Source organism: Pollicipes pollicipes, unplaced genomic scaffold, assembly GCF_011947565.3.
Source record: "Pollicipes pollicipes isolate AB1234 unplaced genomic scaffold, Ppol_2.1 Scaffold_6686;HRSCAF=7923_pilon_pilon_pilon, whole genome shotgun sequence".
Lineage (NCBI taxonomy): Eukaryota > Metazoa > Arthropoda > Thecostraca > Pollicipedomorpha > Pollicipedidae > Pollicipes > Pollicipes pollicipes.
In genome coordinates, this window is record NW_023596921.1 from 21,867,573 (window position 1) to 21,889,495 (window position 21,923).

A 21,923-nucleotide genomic window follows, 5' to 3' on the forward strand; every position below is an offset into this window, starting at 1 on the left:
TTGAAGTCTCCTACATAGGCTATCATCTTTCTCCCAAATGAAAATGTCTCAATGCTTCAGCACATTTAAAACCTGTACCCCCCCCCCTCCAATCACATTTGATCCCCCCTAGTTTTTGAAAGTCTCCACATGCAGTCCTCTCCCCACCCATCTTCCAAAATCCATCCACAGCACAAATTGTGTGTGACACTGAACTTTGATGCTCTGAACTCTGCATGCATCTGATAACCAATTCCATGTCAAACTATCTTGGTAGAAAAAAACATGTTTTGGCTGTTACATCTTGATACTGCTCAAACAAAATTACCACTGCTCAAAAAAGGACCTTTCATGTAATTGGAAAGTAGCCATGTCAGGCAAACATACCAAAAATTTGAGAATGCAGCACATTCCAGTATGCCCACACTACAACATGCTCATGTCATGTGTCTGGCGCAGATGATCATTGCAGACTGGGCCCAAGATATCCTGAGACCATACTGAAGAACACCATGCAGTAACCAATTAAGTGTGCATTGCGATGAAAAGCTCGAAACCATCGGTCGACCATCAAACTGTCGGTCATTCTTCTAAGCTTGACCCGGAAGGCAAGAATCACGCGCGGCTAGCAGCAGATAGTGCTAAATGTCAGAGGAAAAAGAATAAACCAAAACTGGAAACAAAATCAGCTCAAAATACATTTCCCATTACTGAAACTATAGCAAACGAACAAGTCGTCCGGCCGCGGGGTCATCGGCACCTACCGTTTCAAAAATTGTAATGCGTTCTCCACTCGTCTGCGCCATTCAACGTAAGATGCGGCGCGACGCATTAGTCCCCTGTTCGATACCCTCTCGACGGATCTCGGCGCATCTGATACGCCTAGATGAAGCAAGAATTGACCAATCACGACTCCCATGGTGGTCTGATGACGTCATACAACTCCAAGATTTGCAAACCAAATCTTCTCCACTTGCACATTCAAGGCAATAACGGCAATAAAAGCCGGTGTCAAACCTCCTACTGCACTTGTGCTGCCGAAATAGCGCATCCGGGCCGCCAGTGGGCAATGCTCGCAGCCGGTTATGCATGGCGGTACCCCCACCAGTATCCCGGGGTCGTAATTAAGGGGGTGGTGGCTGGTACCGTGGGCAAATGCCCTGCCGCCTTAGGGCCCAATTGGAGGGTTGGCCGGAGGTGGCATTAGCGGCCCGGCTCACAGGGCCGGGCCCTCAAATGCTGGATAACCCAGGGGGCTTTGCGCCATCGCCAGGTAATCCAGAGGGCCTTGTCTCAGGAGACACATGAGAAAATAATTATAGGTATTCCGAATTTAGACCGGAATGGAAAATCCGATTGCGAACCAGGGACGGAGGAGGGGAGCGGGTAAGACTCGTTAACAGGATCGGAGGCAGGACAGACAAGCGGAGGGACAGAACTAGCAGATATGTGGATCTGAGGAAACGGCAGGCGTAGCATAATAATGCCGGCGCCGAGACTGGTAACAGAAACTTCAAACATTAAAGTTGGTGGAGAAGATTCAAATCTGGTCAAGCCGCTGGTAGTCAGACCCCAAAACCATCCCTGAACGGATTATCCTCTCATAAGAAACGATTTCAACACGTGATTCGAATTTGCCGAACAACGCGCGGGCGAGAAGGGAAGGTGAGAAGAGAAAATGCGCCCGATAATTCGGATCGAGATGAATCCCAGCTACCCATGTAAATAGGGCGAATCATCATGTCCTCATGGTCAGGGACCCAGGCAGAATTTACGACAGAGATGCCATTCGTTGAGAAAAGGGGACTTTTTTGCGGCATGAAAAACTCAAATTTATTTTTCTCTATATGTTAAGCCTGAAAAGTTGGGCCAGCTGGTCGTACCTATATTTTAAGATGCTCCTTTAAGACGCGCTCGGTTGGGGGATCAAACTGAACCCCCCAAAAGTTTTTCCAGAATGGTTTTTGAACGACGCGGCGTACGGCGCAGTCGCGCCAAATTTTGCATACCTGTATACAATTGAATAGTGGATCGTTTGGATCAAAAATCTGCTTGCACCTTGTAAGATCGCTGACCTATGGCAGGTCAAAGTCAGGCCATGGTTTCAGCGAAGGCAATTTCAGGGAATCCTTTAATCTAATCCAACAGCGAAGTGTTAGACAAAGCCATACATCTCTGAGATGCTTTCTTAGGTGACACAGCAGTTAAATGAACAAGTTGCATTGACCTAAGGTCAGGTATGAAGGTCGCACCACGGTCAGAGCCAACCTGTCTTGTTACTCTAGGGCTTGCTGTATGGTATAGTTTCTGGTGCTCATTTCGAGTTTATTGATAGCAGGAACCACATTACACATCTTCCATGGACGTCTTAGAGGTCAGAATAGGTCATTGACCTAAAATGACCCAGGTCAACACTTTGTTTTAGGAACATGCTTCCTAGCGTAATCTTGGTCGCTTAGTTAAATGCAAAACTCAAAGCAATCTTGTACGATTTTGGTCACATTGACCTTCAAAAGGTCAAGAAAGGTCACTGACCTTGAATGAGAATGTGACTTTTTGCTTGGAAACGGTTATCTAGGTTCTGGGGGCACTTTGGAGACCAACCTGGAACTTGAGCTTGTTTGACCTTTTTGACCTGAAGGTCATGAGCTAGGAACCTGAAACTTTGACCTGAGTGAGTTCACGTACCGATCAACACACCTTGCAGATTTGGTGTCTCTAGCTTTCTTGGTTCCCGAGATCACAACGGGGTCAGATTGACTCCCTCCTCCACCCCAACCGAGCGAAGAGTATCTAGCCGGCCACCCGTGTGAGTTTTAACTTTGGGACGTCTAAAAATATAGGCTATGTGGATCTGAAATTTACTGTGAGATTTTGGTGCCCCTTCGGCCCAAGGAGGGCCATGGCCCCATCCCCGTTCTGGATCAGTCACAGCACAGCGTATCTTTAAAATACGGTGGCAAGCCTGTCCAGGTCATGCGTAGCACATCTAATCACGCAGCAACTGCCCAGAAATGATTCTGGCACTATCTTGATATGATTTTATTTTTGATTGATAATTAGACTATAGGAAAAGCTAACTACCCAAGCAAAGCTGCGTATGGTAAATGGATGCCATAGAACACATGATTCGCACAAAGGTATGTTACATGCGAATGCTATCCAGGATCATATCATTGATTTACTGTGCCATCAATTGTTTTATGTAAAGGCGTAAACGGCATCTGTCAAGATTCTGTAATGTGTTGCGAACACGTCGCTCACGTCTTTTACGAATTTATGTGTTGCATAACTGGATAAGTGCATTTGTAAGGAACATTATCAACATGGTAAGACAGTAGTAAAAGCCTTATTCCTCGGAGAAAAACAAGATGATAGAGATATAGGTGCGTTGATATCTCGGTAACATGACTTTATCAAAACGAGCAGCAAAGGCCCTTTTGCTATTCTATGGATGGTGTGAAAAGCTCTTCTGCTATTTGTTTCGATTATGGCATGCTGCCGAAACATCAACGCATCTTTGTCTCCATTCTCCTGTTTTTTTTTTCTCCGAGGATTGGTGTGTTTTCAGATATAACATTCTTTGCATGCTTACTTTCATGAATTCGGCAGTACCTAATGCTCGCATGCTTCGTGAAAAACGTGTGTTGTGGTGGCGAGGGTTATCCGCGTTCAACAGGATACCATGCCACCCAAAGGTGTTGCAACTATGTGCACACGCGCACGAGCCGGAGATGGAACTCCATGAAAGTCACTGAAGGGAGCACATTAGGATTCAAACACATTCCTGTTGCACAGCGTTCAGCAGCAGCAATACCACATGTACAAGTTTACAGCATGAATGGTGCGGGGTATGGAAGAGTATCGAGACAATCCAGAGATCTATATGCAAAGTCTCCCAAGGTAAAGACGCGAGAACAGGACGGATGCACCTACAATGAGCGCGGTCTACAAATTATGCAATTGCGTTAACGCTATATGTTTTCGGAACAACAATTGCGCCATGTTTGCCTTTATTGTGCTCACATTTGAACGCGTCTATTTGCTGTCACAAAATTGGGCCGATGACTTGAACTTTGCCGCGCATATAGTCGCACCAGTGCGGCGGTGGAATTTCTAAAGTTCAAATGCTAGGAATGCATTGTTTGTTGTGGATTCACCCGACGTAACACCGTAAGCCGGCATCCAGCGCTCTGAGATGTTGGGGTCGCATCTGCATCCTTAGTCAACATTTAAGCTTCACCCTTAAGTCAAACAACCGGACGATGAAGTACATGGCTGGATGTAGCACAATGGATGTAACACAACTTATGTGTGACAAAATACCATCAACATTCTTTAACGCATCATGTCTACGGAGTGACTAACTTGAGCAGGGGAGAGGGGAGGGGACCCCGAACGGGGCCGTGCACACCTCGGTTGGCAACAATACGACGGTTGTGGAGTACCGGGTGCGGCGTCACTGGTGACCCTTCCTTCTTCACAACGCAGAAATGTTGTTCGGGATGTATCGCAAACAAAAATGAAACTGCTATTGTTGTATTGTGCACTTCAGTACGTTATGCTAGGGGACTGTTGGCCTGGTGTTTTATTTTCTAGTTTGACAAACGCGAGGTAATTCGCAAGTGATGCCACGACTGTTTTCGTGTGGTTTCATTTGCTTTTCTTTTTGAAACGAATTAGCCGATTTTGTCCGTTCACTTCTGGATAATGAGTTTGTTCGGTTATCATGCGATGTCGCTGATATGCGGAATGATAGCGCCCGGTAAACTGCCGTCAATCTGTATTGTTCGTCGCTGCACTGGGAACACGTACGAGCGCAACCAACCTCTCATGTGTATGTGGTAAATGATCGTACAGTCGATTCAAAACTTAAGATTTGCCTCAGCTAAACCGCAGTAAGCGTGGTTTACATGCGTAATTCATCAGCTTTCATGCACAACTAATCGGTTTGGGAGCGGCGATCTGAACCACGTACAGCGAGGCGTGCACACATTTGGCTGCATCATATTACAAAGAATATTGGCACTGGCATCTACCGTGTTACTGCCTTGAGCAGCCAGAATAAACAGGCGTGAAAAAAGAACTAAAGAACACGACTCAGTATTCATTTCCCATGCGCGACCCAGCCGCCCGCCCGTGTTTTGCCACAGATGCTGACCCCTGCTATGGAGATGACACCCCAGAAGAAAAAGTACGACATGCACAATAAGACGGAAGACAACCGGACCAAGCAGGCGGGGGCTCAAGATGGCTGCTCCTTTTGAAAACCATCAAATACGCAGCACTTCCTGAATATTTGCATACAACAATGGGGGCTGTTCATCAAATCTCGACGGCATATTAATCAAGACATCGACGAGCACCGGTTCACCGCCTTCGATAGTCATCAGCACAGCCGCATACGTCCGCGGCCGCATGACCATCGACGTAACACCGTGCCACGGTCTGCCTCACATCATCACACACTCTGCGCGCGAATCCCCCCCCCCCCCTCCCCCAAGCACACACATCATCGAAAACCGCAGCCTAAATCACAGACCATGCCTCTAGCGGCGCCCTTCTCAGCCGCGCACTTGACCCCCTGGCGGGGCGCGCGGCGTTCACACGTTGAGCGCGGCGACGCCCAGGCGGCGCCACCGGTCGCGCGTGACGGCGCGCCGCTGGAAGGCGTCCGCGCCGGCCAGCACGCAGGCGCCCAGGTAAGCCGCGTGCTGCCGGTATGGCGAGGCGTGCACCTGCCGGCAGAGCATGGCCCGCGTTCACAACAGAGCCAGCTCCTGCTCGTCAGCTCGTGGGGGATCTCAGGCCAGTCATCGGTTGTCCTGAGTGCGTAGGCTGTAGATACAGATTTAAATTCGATTCTGCATTCCTTTTCGGAACAGCTTGATATCAACTGCGGCATGTATTGAGGCTTGTGCAAGGGAGGATTACAGTTTGCATGGAATAAGTCATCACAAACCATCGATCCAGTCACACCGTACGGTAAACCACTCGGTAGGGGGGATAACACCAAACACTTATTGAGTTCCAAGCTAACAGAGCAAAGCGGACCTCTGTACTGCTCGAGAGCTCGAGAGTACGAGCGTCGTGCTGTTCTCGACTAGAGCCCCAGCTCTTCCCCTCGGCGCGCCCTGACCCACTGGCGGACACTGACCCTGGGCGTGACGGAGGGCGGACTGAGGGCGTCCAGCTCGGCCTGCAGCCGCTCGGCCAGGCCCGGCAGCAGCGTCGCCCCGCCGGCCAGGTACACCGACCGCATCAGCTGACGACGACTGTCCACGCTGCACGCCTGTCACGCACGCACGGATCGGTCAGCAGGCGACGGTGTGGCAGACCGTGCTGGACGCCGACCTCGCTAGAACGCGTTGCTGAAGGCCGGCACATTTCAGCGCCCCCGGTGAGGCGGCTGGTGCTGTGTGGCTGTCAGCACGTGTCAGCGCCCCCGGTTAGGCGGCTGGTGCTGTGTGACTGTCAGGTGACGGAGACTCTTCCAGCCACTTCAAAGCACTCTTCCACAGCCACTCTTCCAGCCACCAGAACGAGCCATTCATGGCGCGTTCAAACGCATCTACCGACTGGCGCGGATTGCCAATATGCAGTACATCTGAAACGCTCAATAACTGAGACAAATGCAGGACTAACGCTATTGTGGTGTATCAACATTTCATACCTGCACCGCTTTCTGGACTAGTTTGTGGAGTCCTTTGTGGTCGAGTCCCCAGATCTCCGGATTAAATAACCCTTCCGGGACTTGAAACCGCCCGCAGTCGAGTCCGATTTGTCTGAGACAAGAACATCAAATCGCTTCATTAATGGGAAGGCTTACACAGTTGACACAGCTCACACAATCCAGAAGGAACACAGTTCAGACCGGGATTTTTGGCCGTAACACCAGCCAACTAAACAACGGAGGGGGGGGGGAGACATGATCATCAGACATCACCAAAAATGGTGGTAGTGCACACACACCACTACAGGTGGCAGGTGATGACGACGCATTTTGAAGACGAATGTAGCACCTCAATCCCTCTCCTTTATGACGCTGGTCGGGCACCGCACCCACCAGCGCCGCTCCATCAGCTCCGCCTTCCTGCGGCATACAGCTGCAAGCCGGACCACAACGCCGGCACATCGCACCCCAACACAGCCGGTCGCGCCGTCCGGTGACCGCTCACCGCCAGGGGGCGCTGTCGCCGAGCAGCTCGTGCACCGGCACGGCGCGCTCCAGACTGGCCGGGTCGGCGTGCCAGCGGCGCAGGTCCTCCTCGTAGCGCTCCGAGACGAAGCAGAGCCGCTGCAGCAGGTGGCGTAGCAGCAGCGTCTCGACCTCGCTGACCAGCGGCACGCGCCGCTGCAGCAGGAAGAGGCGCAGGTGGTCCAGCAGGCGCCCGCCGCCGTACGGTAGCCGCGTCGCTCCGCCGCCCACCACCGCACCTGTCGGGGTGAGAGCGTACGGGTTAGGCTGGTGAAGCTCCGCTCCGCCATACGGGACGCTGACAGGAGTTTCCCGGGAGCAGGCAGAGGCTACGGCCCAACACTACAGGTGGTGTTAACTCATTTGGCCGTGTTAGGTCTGTACAAACTGGCCAGAAGTTTACCTTGATGTGCGGCAAACAGCGGGCCTTGAAAAGTAATAAATAAGCACAACTATAATACTACGCACAGCCGGGAGCAAGGCAACTTAAAACCAGACGCACAAATGAAAAATGCAGTCGCGCTACGCATTTCAACAGCAGACCACGGAATGACACCAATGATGGGCGGCAATGATGCTTCTCCGACAACCAGTCCGCTGCATCTTGGGACCCGCTGCCGGTCCGCCCTCACCGCTGCATCTTGGGACCCGCTGCCGGTCCGTTCTCACCGTCGACGATCGGCACCACGTCCATCCTGTCGCCGATGTCGACGACCACCCCGCTGGTGGCGTTGTACGCCGCCTGCGCCAGCACGCTCTGCTCCTGCACGCTGACCGCGCGCGCGCCGAACTCGTCGAACAGCAGCCCCAGGATCTGGCCGCGCGCCGCCGCGTCCAGGGCGGCCGGCAGGCTCAGCTGGACGCCGTAGTCGGTGGGGCTGACGCGTAGCTTGCGAAACGTCAGCCGCAGCAGCGCGGTCAGCGCCGGCACGTCCAGGTGGCGGCACGCCGCGCCGGCCGCCGCCCGCAGCGGCCACGAGAGCACGCCGGCGGCGCGCGCCGCCGGCTGCAGCGCCGCGGCGCCGCACGCCAGCTGACGGCCGTCCCGTGACGTCACCACGGCGGCCGGGAAGAAGAGCTGCGGCAGCGCGGCTGCGCAGGAGAGAAAAGATCAGGCACGATGCAGAACCGGAAGAGATACGCTCATACGGGAACGAAAGCGGGGCACAAGTACAAGGTGTAGGCAAAACGGCTTGCCTGAGAGCGAGAAAGGGTCGGAGGGGGTGCGGTGGGCTGGGTGTGGGGTGGGGGTGGCAGGGGGGGGGGGGGGGGGGGTGCGAACAGCGGGAAAGAGATACATTTGTGGGACTTGCCTCAGTTGGCAGCTAGAAGTCAGTGTTGTTGGCTCACAGTTATCGATAACTAGCCTGACAATAGTTTAAACGAAAAAAGCATGTCAGAGCAGGGTCCAAATGACTTGGACCCTGGCCGCCCAGTCCCGCTGGACGTGATGCCGTTGAAAGGCGACCCAGTAAAGAGCGGCTATCAGAGCCTCCGCACCGCCGTCGTCGGCGACTCACGCTCGCTGAGCAGCAGGCCCGCCCTGATAGCAGTGCCGCCAGGTCGAGGACTCACGCTCGCTGAGCAGCAGGCCCGCCCTGATAGCAGTGCCGCCAGGTCGAGGACTCACGCTCGCTGAGCAGCACGCCCGCCCTGATAGCAGTGCCGCCCAGGTCGAGGACGAGGCGACGGCGGGCGGCGCTCGGTACCGCCGGCACGGCCGCCGGCTGGACGTAGGTGGCGCTGCAGTCGCCGGCCGTCTGAGAGCGCAGCGCACGCAGCCAGCAGTCGGCCTCCTCTCCGCTGGTGCAGCGCACCACCACGTACCGGCCCATCTGACGGCGCAGGAGCGCACACAACCGGCCTCAGTCGGGCGGGCAGAGCGACGGAGTGTGGAGGCTAGCCTAATCTCATGATAGAGTGCCGATGGCTAACAAGAGTAACGACATAGTGGTAAAGAAAGGATGCGAGCCTGATGCGGTGGTTCGGTTATATCTCCATGCGAAGCGGTTGTAGCAGACATAAGGCATCGGGTCGCGGAAGACCTTTAATTCTGGAAACTTGGGGCTTTTTGCAACCCTGTGTAACCAAAGCGTAAGCGTTGGTTGAACAGCATTCCGCCAAACAGAATTCGCAGGAACCTTATTCAGCGATGTTGCAGCCTTTGCTGCAAAATGAGCGCGTAATGCCGTAAAAGTAAGACATCAGGTCGGAATGCTCAAGTCAGGACGGAAACCATCAGATTCTCGCATGTGGTTGCAGCGCCCGAGCGGACTTACCCCGTCATCAAGGCTCAGGATCGGCCCCGTCTGTGGCACCTGGAGCAAGGACAGTGCGTCATCCAGAGCCTGGCGAGGCGCAGCGGCGCAGCGAGCACCGCCGGATCGTTTGAAATGCAGAAGGTCGTGAAATGACGGCTGAATCGTTGAAATGATTACATGCAACAATGGGTCACGTTGAAGAAGTGTTGTCAGACCCTTATCTTTGAATGTGATGTACATCTCACACCGTGAAACATCACAGCATATTGAAGGGCGGGAGCAAGACTGCGTCCGCCCCGTAAACCAAGCTGACGTACCCGGCTGTCGACTCCGATAATGGAGCAGTCCATGACCTCTACGTGACCTCCCATCAGCTGCAGCACCAGGCTCGGCTGGTCCGTAGTATTGTTCTGTGGAAACACCGAGGGAGCCGACAGCGTTCAGCTCCATCACCAGGATCAACTTACTCTCGTACAAAACGGGTACAAGCGGAGAACTGGTGCTGTGCAGATACAGTTTACCGTTGACAAAGAACATAGTTTCACTACCACAAACGACATTTCCGGAGCTGACAGAAGGAAATAGCATTGATTTAATCCACTCACAGAAAGCGAACACGTTTAACCATCGCTCTGTACAGAATGACAAAGCGTCTGACAATATGAGAAACACCAATATTTATTGTATACAACGCCTTGAGCCAGTTGGTGTCATGGTGTGATGAAATCATAGCTCACCTATTGTTTTATATGATGTATTCTATACGTAAGCAAATCCCTCGGGATAAGTCATTTAATGGTGCCAATACCTGGTAATAGTAGAGGAAGCCATCCTTGGCCTTAAAGTAGCGCCGCTTCCAGGCGTTCCAGAAGGTAGCCTTCTTCCTGCCGGACGGCAGCTTTTCTAGCCAGCCCTCGATGTTGATGAAGCCCTGTTGCCCCGGCGACGTGTGGCGACAGGGGCTCGGCACCTCGTACAGCATGTCCACGAGATTTGCCTGCACGGCACCACGAACCAATGGGGAGAGGAACCAAAGCAAAACGATTCCAGATTAGTCATAGGACGTTTTTAGTATCCGCTTCAGGTAAGATTCGTACATTGGTACTCATCAGCAGGACCATTAATAGTGGACAGTGAAGACCTTCACAGATGTTAAGCATATCTAAAGTGAAGCCAACCGAGTATCTCCCAGTGGTTTTCAGTTGCGACAGGTTTACCTCAGTTATCAAATTAGCAAACGTCCTCCGGATTTCCAGTGTACACGACAAAACTCACCGGGTCCCAAGACAGAGTGCTGATCCGTAGTTTGATTTTATCCTCTTCCATATCGCTAAATTTGTCGAAGACAGTTTCCAGCGGAGCAGTGGGGCTGCAACCTTTCCTCGATTTTCGTCCCGAACTTGACAGCACTATACCATCCATCTTGTGTGCCATGACCGTTTCACCGTCTGTGACCTCTCTCTGCCCCGTATGGCCGCCTGGGGCGTCGGCATGTGACCTCCGCGGCGACGCGTTGATCGGGGCAGACTTCCCTCCGGAAGATGGCAGTCCTCCGTTGACGGCTGGCGTTTCTTGGGCCGAGGGCCTTTCAAACTGGGTTTTCAGCGCCTTGACTGACGGAAGAACGCTCCTGACCGGCGCACGGCTCTCTGCTTGCCTTGCCGGCGGCCCTGTTCCGCCGTCCTTGGCTTGAACCGTCTGCGGGAGACGAGACAGAACTAAACCCTTCACGGAGGTCACGCCTACGAGTCAGATGACACTTCTCATATCGTGTAGCCAGTTCCGTTTCAGCTCTCCAGGGCCGGCCAAACATGACGCTGGCCGGCTGAAATTTAGTGATCGGGTAGTCAAATCACAGTAAACATTAGATACGTCACGCATCCAAAAACATGGCGTACCAGTGCTTTGGATATATCCTTATATACAAGTGCTTTTAATAGGAGCGGGGTACGCTGAATTTGTGTGAGTAGTACGTTTTAAAGATCATGACGTGCCCCTTATTAACACCTACCTCCTTGGGCCGTTTGCTTGGCTTGCGCTGCCTCATGGTCTCCGGATAGATTTCAACGCAGCGGTCCTTTTGTATTCTCTCCTCATCGTCGTCCCCTTCCACCATAGTCAGGGAGTCATCTGGAAAGATGCATGGAGGTGATCAGCAAAGCTGAAAAGTGCCAAGTCATGAGCATGCAGGCGAGCTGATGATAGGCTGGCAAGTTGTCATACATGCGGCATTCTCACAGCCCAGCAGAGTGTTCTTCTTTTTACGGGGCAATGCCATCCTCATGAAATGAATTAATAACATTACGCAAGTACTTTATACTAGACGTTAAGATCAGACCTACACCACTTAGTCAGATCACTGCCCCCGTCAACCTACACCGGGGCCAGCACACTACACACTACACACTACACACTACACCTCAGCCACCAGCGCCGACACGGAGCTGACAAGCGTCAAAAGCTCGCCAGCATGTCAGCGCCGGCCACACGCCGGCGTCAGCTCAACGTCACGCGCCGGCTGCGGCGTCGGACGCGGCCACGTCCCGATGGCTGCGGTTTGGCTAAAGAGACCGCATCCGACCGCGTAGACCGCGCTTTCTCACATTTACACGGACCACCTGCTGGCTTCCGAGGCTGCGGCCGTACGTCTGACGCGCGGCGAGTCAGCTTTAAAACGCTGCACGTGCCACGAGGAAGTGAGCCTGTGTCGTCCAGCGGCGGCCCCCATCTCCCGCCCCCCCCCCCCCCTTCCGGACAACAGTGGGCGCGCCTCAGCGGGGAATGCGACACGCGCGTGACTCCTGGTGAGTCGCGTGACGCATCACGCGGCTGACAGAAGCCTCTTGAGCGGTAGCATCTTGTACGCAGTTTTGCATGACGGCATGCACTCAACGACACACATTGAACGCGTGCGTCGATGCATGGTTCAAGCGAATGCAGAATCCTACAGATACACAGCATCAGTGCTTGTAGGACCGCCGCCGGGCCGGTGGAGCCGGCGCGCCACTGACCCGGGCTGGGCTCGCCGTTGGGGAGCGCCACTGACCCGGGCTGGGCTCGCCGCTGGGCGCGCCACTGACCCCCGCCGGGTTCGCCTCGGGGCGCGCCACTGACTCCCGCTGGATTCGCCGCTGGGCGCGCCACTGACCCGGGCTAGGTTCGCCGCTGGGGCGCGCCACTGACCCGGGCTGGGTTCGCCGCTGGGGCGCGCCACTGATCCCCGCCGGGTTCGCCGCTGGGGAGCGCGGCTTACCCCCGCCGGCTTCGCCGCTGGGGCGCGCCACTGACCCCCGCCGGGTTCGTCGCTGGGGAGCGCCACTGACCCGAGCTGGGCTCACCGCTGGGGCGCGCCACTGACCCGGGCTGGGTTCGCCGCTGGGCGCGCCACTGACCCGGGCTGGGTTGGCCGCTGGGAAGCTCGCTGGAGGCGGTGGAGCCGAGGTCGCCGTCTGCTGAGCCGATCCCCTCTGAGCCGTCGAGCGAGGGTGCCGAGCGGGACTCTGCCGCCGCCTCCTCCCCCTCCTCCTCTGAGGTGGTCACGTACTCCTCCTCCGGCTCCTCCAGGATCACCTCCAGACCTGGCCGGAGCACAGGCGGAGTTTGAAGGCACGGACGCACTTACCTGAGACATGTAATGAAGCATCCACACATAATGAAATCCCCATACAAAATTTAACCGAGGTTTTTCTGAGCCTCTATCAGTGCATGGCTTTGCGTTCAACTGATTCTCATGCAGCTTATATCAGCTCCGTGCATCTTGTAACGGTGGTTAGCACGGGCCGGTTCTGAAAAAGTGTGTCATCTTGGGCTTAGGGCAACGTGCGCCCCAAGCGGCCGATCACTGGACAAGTGCCAGAGTTGTTAGACTAGCCTGATCTTTCAATGCAGGAAACGGTCATAGCTAGCTGTATAGCATCCATATGAACACGGTAGACTTATCCATCAAGGTAGCTCACCAAATGTTTCAGGTTCAGAAGCATAAACTACCCAAACCATCGCTGTCCCATCTACACGCATGGAATATCATAGCAGCTGCATAACAGGTGCACCAAGCCACACAGACCCGGGCAGGGTACTCGGGACCGGACGCTCATTAAGCATAGCACACGCCGCGCCTGCACCAGCGCTGCAGCACGAGCTGGATCGGTCACCGGGTCACCTAGCGGGTCCGACACTGCTGGGCTATCGGGGGAACTGTACGTGACGTGTGAGTGTCCCACACAGGCGGAGGCGTCACGGGCCGAACGGCACCTGCGACCAAAAACTGAACGCGAGGCATACGTAATGCTCTCGCGGCATCGTCTTGGTCCGGCCTTAAACTGGTTGCTGGGAACAGGACGTCGATCTGATAGGGCCAGTGTTGTGCGGGACGAAAACGGGCACGTCGCCTTTGGCAGCGGCCAACAAACCGTTTGTGTCCAGATGCAGAGGGGGGGGGGGGGGGGCTCAGCGCCCCACCAGCAGCGGTGCTCGATCAGATGGGCTTCCGGGCCGATCACATGACTAACGGGATGCTGGTGACCACATGACCTGACGGACCCTCACCAATGCGCGACCTAGGAGCCCGCCCTCGGCCGACTGAAAGGTAGAATGTGATGTCTCGAGACAAAATTAGAACACTTTAAAACAGTTTGCATGCATTTTTATGCAAGTTTCTATCAGAAGTCTATGATTGAGAGCGTCAATGCTCTCTACCACGGGTTTATTGTCCCCACTAAAGACGTCCAACAAACCGCCAAAGTTGTCCAAAACGGCATGAATAGCATGGATGGGGATAAAAAGTATAGATGGGGTTGTTATGCATGCCAACATCCGATCACTTTCTCACCCATGCGCCAGTAGCCTGACCCGTCGGAGGGCCCGAGCGGTGCCTCACCCAAGTCGTCGTTGTAGTGGCTGCGGCTATCCGATTCTCCGAGGCCCTCGTCCAGCTGGTCGTCCAGCCGCTCGTCCAGCCGCTCCTCCGAGGTCGGCTCGTCGGCGGGTCCATGTACGTCCTCCGGGTCACGGTCATAGTCTGCCGATGGTGGAGATGACGTGTAACTAGCTGTACGCATCTTTAAGTACTCCATATGCGTGATGATATGGACGGGGCATTCGGCTTTGGGTGCAAACGATTTTTAGGGAAAGACGGCGAAAGAATCGTTGATACCAAAGGGTCGCAAACTTATGAGCATTAAGTAACGGGCAGTCCTGTATGCTTACACTAGCTCATGTCGCAAATTGTGCATCGCTTGGCTGGCATTGCTATTTGGCCCACGTGCTCACAAGGCCATTACATAATCCATGACCAGCTTGATGTGCAAATAGTGCAGGACGAGTGAGTCGAGTAACAACCATGTCTAGAAGGCGGGGAAGGGCAACTTTTTGCGGCCAGACCTGATGCACGGATTAATAGGACGTGAATGAATCAGCGTGCGCAAAGGAGTCGATGAAGAGATTCAAGCTTAAATGTTGCAGCGTTTCGGCTGCCTTAACACGCGCCCGGGTGGCCGACTTGATACCCTTCGCTCGGGTAGGAAGCGGGTGGAGGTCAATTTGACCCCTTGAGAACTCAGGAACTAAGGAAGCTAGATACACCAAATTCGCAGGGTGTGTTGACCTGTACGTGAACTCACTCAGGTCAAAGTTTAAGGTTCCTATGTCCTGAACTTCGGGTCAAATAAGGTCAAACAAGGTCAAATTCCAGGTTGGTCTCCGAAGTGCCCGTAGAACCTAGACAGCTGTTTCTAAGCACAATGTCACAAGCTCGTTTAAGGTCAGTGACCTTGTTTGACCTTTTGAAGATCATGTGACAAAAATCATATCAGGCTGCTCTGAGTTTTGCATTTGAATAAGCGACAAATATTACGTTCGGCAGTATGCTCCTAAAAACAAAATGTCGACCCTGGCCATCTTAGGTCAATGACCTATTCTGACCTTTGAGAAGTCCATGGAAAATGCATAAGATGGTTCCTGCTACCAATAAATTCGAAATGAGCACCAGAAACTTTCCCATACAGCAAGCCCTAGAGTAATAATGCAGGCTGGTTTTGACCTTGGTCTGACCTTCATACCTAAGCTTAGGTGAACTTAATTTGCTCATTCAATATTTGCGCTGCTTACGAAAGCGTCTCAGAGATGAATGGCTCCGTCTAACACTCAGTTGTTGCATCAGATTGAACGATGAAATTGCAACAGAATTTCCCTAGAAGTTGCCTTCGCTAAAACCATGGCCTGTCTTTGACCTGCCGTAGGTCAGCGACGTTGAAAGTTAAATCTAATTTTGATACCAAACGATTTGCGATTTAATTGTCTACAGCTTTGCAAAATTTGTCACGGCTACGCCGCGCCGCTTGGAAACCATTCTGGAAAAACCTTCGGGGGGGGGGGGAGGGGGTCAATTTGACCCCACCCAAGCGCATGCTAAATTCATTGTGTACGGTCAAACAGCTATCAGCGATTACGTCTCGTGATAGGTGCTCTGGCTTAAGATCGTGGGCCATTACTGACTAGGAGTGTCATAACAGTACATCATGAATCACGCATCTAGTCAAACTGTCCAGTTAGTGTATAAAACTGCTTGGCTTAGAGTAATCAAGTTTCCGGCATTCATAGCTCCAGAACGGAGATAAAATTGCAGTTCATGAAAGCAATCACAGTTACACTCTCCATCACGATTTCCACACAACACATAATCTTTCCATTTCAAAGGCCTTTTCCAACACACAATGCACATGCATAGAAGAGCAGCTCCTGCTTTTTTGGCTTCGGCTCGAGGACCCTCAGCGCTGTGATATAAAGCACTGACGCATCAGTGGTGGGCGATAGGGATACCGGGCCTAGTCCTGCATGCGGCCCGTCCTCAAAGTACGATAGTGGTATCGGCCCCAGGCTTGCATGCGGCCCGTGCTCAAAGTGCGATCCTGCATGAATGCTGCAGCGTAGAGAGTGATCTGTTATGGAAAACAAAGACACCTTATGAATCCAAAGACGCCTGCATTTCGTGCAAATTAAGATAAGCATGACCTTTGATCGGTCTTTTTCTTGACATCAAAATAAGTTAAAGACGTGGAACAAGTTCTATCTTTTTCTAATCGACCCATTGCACAAAGGTGTCAGTGCCTGTTAACTGCTCCATATTACCACACGCTGTCTTAATAGGTCGTGGCTTGTTTCGCAAGGCACCGTGGCATACCACCTCGTACGTGTCGGACACAGAGCAAAGGCCATACCCAATGACCACACATTACTCCTGGTGCCAACATGTCCGCACAGAACACCGACTTTACGGCGCACGCCGTGGGCCGCTGGCCAGCCGGGCGCTTCATGTCGCCCGCCTGCGGCGCTGCCGCCGGGTGGCGGCGGCCACTGCGCTCTGGCCTCATCTCCGCCGAGCTGGTCTCCTGCACCAGTTCTGCGACCAACAGTGAGGGCGGCACGGCCAGCGGGCGCCCGCGCGCCGCTAATTGGTTGTAACGGTGTTCGCTGTGTGCGCGAGCGGCCCTGGTCTCGAAAACTCAGATTATCCGCAGAGGCGGAATTGGTCAGGAAAGAGCGCTGAACGATACATGGAGGGTGGGAGAGAAAGGCCGGAAAGCCTCGGAGAAAAGGGGAAGAAATGTGCACCTGAGGGGGAGGGGAGGTAATAACTGCCACATCATGGTGCCGTTGGAACCAGAGGTCCAGGGTTCGATTCCCCGCGGTGCCCGCCTTTCGTACCAGGGTGAGAGGCAGGCGACCCCATACAGCCTCAGCAGCTGAGTGCGTCGCGAAGACCCAATGACGACCAATGGCCATGCCACCGCTGTAGGATAGCACGAATACGAGGGAGGTCTTGAGACGCTGCTTAAATGCGAAGGCAAATTCAGTATTCACAGGTTCGAACCAAGTGTTTCAGCTGGGCAAAGTCAGAAGCATACGTCTCTTCACACCACGACACGCTACTTCATATGTCATCTCATCTCTCTATGACTTTTCTGACTGACTTTTGCCTTATGCCTTTGTAATTATGTATGTAATTTGTATGTAATTACAGTGTAATTCATCTTTATGACTTATCTTTTCATTCAACTTTTTATGAGAAGTTCGGTACTACGGCAAATATTTTGCATGACGCATGCGAGATGTGCTGTTAATATCCACGATACACATTTCATCATGCTACCATTTGATACTTTAGGGAACAGGGACCAAATTTTAGAATGTGTCCACGCATCGAGACCTCGTCGAGGGTAATGAGCAAAAGCATGATCCATCGACAAATGATGACGTCAGAGCTTTCTCATTTAGGACATAATATCGGTAGTTTTCCATCAAGCATAGTTTAAAAAATAGTGCAACTCCTCAGCAGGTAAGTGCACTTCACGGACCAAAGTGTAGTGCCTAACGCAGGGTTAAATCAAAAACATGCGAGTGCGGCCCGTTTGGAAGTCGCCATTTCCACAGCCACCGCTTCACCCCAGCTTACCTGGCAGCGGGATGTTGGGCTGGCAGGAGGTGGGCTCCTCTTCCAGAGAGTCCCGCTCCCACTCGTCCTCCAGCTCGTCCGGCTGACCCCCGGCGACGTCGCGATCCGGGCCGAGTCGTGGCTCGTCATACACGTGCGGGGCACGCGGCACGTCGTACTGCACGGTCAGAGAGACGCGGCCGGCCTCGGCGGCCACCTGCCGCGCGGCCAGGCTCGTGTAGACGGGCGGGGACGGCGGCGCTCGCAGCTCGACGTTCTCGTACAGCTGGGCGGCGGCCGGCGGCGGTGGACGCGGCTGGCGGCCCGTCAGCACCGGCAGGTCGTAGATGACCTCCGGTGCGCGCGGCGTCCGGCCGACCGGCAGATTCTGGTAGCAGGGCTCGTCGCGCTCGTTGCGCTCGTCAGGCTCGTCGCGTCGGCCGCGCCGGCCCGGGCCGCTGAAGCTGACTCCAGTCCAAGGCGACGGTCCGCTGACCACCACGTTCTGGTAGTCGGCCGGGCCCGACGGCGGGTGCGCCGTCTGGTACGAGTCCTGGTACGGGTCCTGGTACGGGTCCTGGTACGGGTCGTGATCGGGCTCCTGGCCGCGCCCCATGCCGTCGCTCCGTCGGCGCACGCGCAGCTCTTTCACCGACTCGAGGATCTCCTCCACGGACGGCACCCGCCGCAGAATGGAGCGGCCGCTGCTCCGCTCCACCTCCCGGGCCACGAGGGAGGTGAAGCTGAATGTACGGGCCGCCGGCTCGGCCGCCGCCGGCTGGTCCAGGCCGCCTTCACAGCTCTTAGCGCGCGTCAGGCCGCCGCAGACGGTCTGTCGCCGGTACCGCGGTGAGCCGAAGCTGGTCAGGTCCTCGCAGCTGCGGCCGGTCTCTGCCGAGAAGGGTCGGAGGCCAGGCCGACGGCGGGGCGGCGGCCGCGGCACCTCCTCCGGCTCGTCCCACTCCTGCGGATCGTTTCTCCACCCCGCACTGCGAGGCTGCAGCGTCTCCTCCGGCTCGTCCCACTCCTGAAGGTCCTCACTGCTCCACCAGACGCCCCGGGTTTGATGTGGCTTCAGGCTGGCGCGCAGCGCAGAGGCCGGCTGCAGGCCCTCTCTACCTCCGCCTGTCCGCTGGCGCACCCTCTCCGCGACGCCGCCGCCGATTCTCGCGCGCGCGGACCGGCCTGACGCGGCTGCACCTCCGTCCGGCCGCGACGGAGGTCTGACCGGCGCTGCCGGCCGGCCGCCGCCCGCACCGCCCAGCCGTGACGTCAGAGAGCGCGGACGAACCGAGGCGGTGACCGCCACTGGCTCAGCCCGGCCGTCGCTCGAGCCTCCGTCGGAGCTTGCCGCCGCGCTGCCTTCGTCGGAGTCGACGCTGCCCGCGCGCCGCGGCGGCGCGCGCGTCAGACGCGCGTTCAGCGTGTGCGCCGCCTTTTGGAAGAAGGAGAGGTTGCGCTTGAAGGCGGCGCCGGCACGGCCTGCGTCGGGGGCGGAGGGCGGGCTGGGTTGGCCAGCGCCGCCTGACCCGCGCTGACGGGCGCGAAGTGCTTGCTGGAAACAAGACAAGCTGGCTTTAACTACAGACCATGCGCCAAACAGAATGAATGCAGAGCCGGGCATATCATGACTGGTCGGAGCATAGTCCGATTCTGTTCCATAACTAATAACTTAGGCACAATAAAGTCGCGATTTGCCGTTGAGCACATCTGCCCAACTTTTGCCTCGGCTAGTATTTTCCTTTAGTTGGTAAAAGTGGCAAAAATTTGCGTCTATATCTTTGCATTCCGAAAGCCTAATTCATTCAGTGCTGCTAGGACACATTTGGCATCACTGCACCTTTTATACGCCGCGCAAGAAGCGATATAAAATTTCGTGTACCGGACACGTCGCAAAATGTTAACTGTATATAACTCGCTGCGGTGCATGTCGGCAGATTACTTATCCGACCGTGAGATTCAAAAGCCTTTGTCGCATTAATGGCCGGCACATGTGGCCACGCCCACCATTAGCGTCACACTCGATCCTAACGGCAGGCGCGATGCCGAGCGAGATAACGAGAAGCGTCGCACAGTGAGGGACGGAGACAGCTCAGCATGCTAACCGGCCACCTGGCATGGTGAGGGGCAGAGACATCTCAGCATGCTGAACGGCCACCTGGCATGATGAGGGGCAGAGACAGCTCAGCGTGCTAACCGGCCACCTGGTATGGTGAGGGACAGGGACAGCTCAGCGTGCTAAGCGGCCACCTGGTATGGTGAGGGACGGAGACAGCTCAGCATGCTGAACGGCCATCTGGCATGGTGAGGGACAGAGACAGCTCAGGATGCTAAACGGCCACCTGGCATGATGAGGGGCAAAGATAGCTCAGCGTGCTAACCGGCCACCTGGCATGATGAGGGGCAGAGACAGCTCAGGATGCTAAACGGCCACCTGGCCTAGTGAGGGACAGAGACAGCTCAGCGTGCTAACCGGCCACCTGGCATGGCTTAACCGGACGTGCTCGTGCGTGACCTCGGTCAGCGCCTGCAAGAGACTCCAAAGAGACGAACGTGGCTGACGGCCGTAAGCGATGTGATGATGTCACGATCCGGCGGCAACAGGTCCGCCGCGGCGCCGACAACGAGCAGCGACACACAGAAGCACTGCCTTTGTCGCGGAACAATGGTGATAACCGCCGGATGAGGCAATTGACCGCTATTTACAGCCGGTTTGTCAGCCGCCAGCACATGACGGAAATGACCTGTTCAGGTCAAACCGGCTTGATGCCGATTTGATTGCGGTTTCAGTGCTATCGTAACGACAGTGTCTCAAATTACTCGCGCAACCAATCCCGCTTTATGACAGGCAAGCCCTGCCATTTTCAAATGGTGTCACGACAGCCTCGTCACATCACATGCCCAGCAATCACCTTGTTTTGTGTTTAACTGTATTGCATTGTATTAATTACCGCCACATCCAGCCGCATCGGTGGCTGTTGGCGTGCCCGTCACGATGGCAAACTCTAGGCGATGATTGTGAAGGGAAGGACAAGAGAAGACAGGATGGGGATTGGTTGGATGTAAGGATGGCAATACTCGGCAGATGAAAGGGATGGGTTTGGGAGAGAATAATGCAGTATGAGCCCACCAGCCGTAGCAAGTGAAGAGTTCAACAGACCGCAACACAAGGATAGGGAACGACAACAGGGGACGAAAACAAGTTAGCCACGCATAGTGATGCATGAAAGCGAGCTTATTCCCATTTTTAAGATGTCAGTTTTGCCCTGATGCCGACTCGATTGCATTGCCATAGCTGGCAGTCCCGACGCCGGGGCGTCGTGCCCGGTCACGTGGCCACCCGCCATTCCGTCGGCGGAGCGTGGCGCTGCGTCACGTGACCAGCACGGCTTGACCGATGCGTCGTGCGCGGCGTCACGGGCGGCCGGGCGCGTGATCAGCTGGGCCACGCCTGATGAGGGGCGGCGCCGCGCCGTCCGAGCGAGACAAAGGGCGCGCCGGCCCGGCCCGGTCATCGGCCAGCCGGGCGGAGCCGCGCCGCCGCCGCCGCCGCGCCGCCGTCAGGTGTGGCGACACGGCCCCCAGCAGCGGAGAGGGCGGGTCTAAGCCCTCAGCGGTCATGTCGTCAACACTGGGACGGGGCGCTGACGCTGGCTCTCGGCTGTTGTGTGTCGCTATGGGCACCATTGGTCCAGGGAACGCCTGCTGCTGCGACCCTCAGCGTATGACACGTAAATGACTGGCCCACATGCCTGTGGTCAAATCTGAAATTTAAACTGAATGGTCATTTGAGTGCCCTGGGTAATCAAATTACGGCTTTGGCTTCACGGTACGCTTGGTAGCTTGTTAATTGCGCGGTAAAATTATGGAGTTTTGCGGCCGTTTAGCATCATCACCGCCAGCTAAGTGCATGCGGTACATAACAGCTTGGGTCCAGTCCGGTGCGTAGCATGCCACCTATAACGTAAAAGTTTGTGGGCCGCTTAGAGGATTGGACCAGCATGTTCTACACAAGACTAACACACATTTATGATCCACTTCATGCGTGGCTGAATGC

The 21,923-nt window shown here is 55.0% G+C and overlaps 1 protein-coding gene and 1 long non-coding RNA gene across 2 annotated transcripts; both read right to left on the bottom strand.

Moving 5' to 3' along the window:
* Positions 1–7,153: 7,153 nt before the first annotated feature.
* Positions 7,154–10,764, bottom strand: LOC119108063 (uncharacterized). The gene is made up of 7 exons (XM_037231644.1): positions 10,714–10,764; positions 10,247–10,435; positions 9,756–9,848; positions 9,457–9,495; positions 8,920–9,012; positions 7,810–8,066; positions 7,154–7,211 (listed from the first exon to the last, which is right to left on the bottom strand). Exons 1-7 carry the CDS (start codon positions 10,762–10,764, stop codon positions 7,154–7,156), a joined length of 780 nt encoding a protein of 259 aa, XP_037087539.1.
* A 267-nt stretch (positions 10,765–11,031) lies between these two features.
* Positions 11,032–12,891, bottom strand: LOC119107109 (uncharacterized). The gene is made up of 3 exons (XR_005095196.1): positions 12,831–12,891; positions 11,450–11,568; positions 11,032–11,136 (listed from the first exon to the last, which is right to left on the bottom strand). It is a non-coding gene; the product is annotated as an uncharacterized LOC119107109 (long non-coding RNA).
* Positions 12,892–21,923: the final 9,032 nt, after the last annotated feature.

Coding starts and splice junctions, on each gene's coding strand:
- LOC119108063 (XM_037231644.1), bottom strand. CDS start 10,764: ATGGAAGAGGATAAAATCAAACTACGGATCAGCACTCTGTCTTGGGAC. Junction 8,067..8,919: donor AGACGGCCGGCGACTGCAGC/GCCACCTACGTC, acceptor ACGTTTCGCAAG/CTACGCGTCAGCCCCACCGA. Junction 7,212..7,809: donor GCGGGTCCCAAGATGCAGCG/GTGAGGGCGGAC, acceptor CGACCCGGCCAG/TCTGGAGCGCGCCGTGCCGG.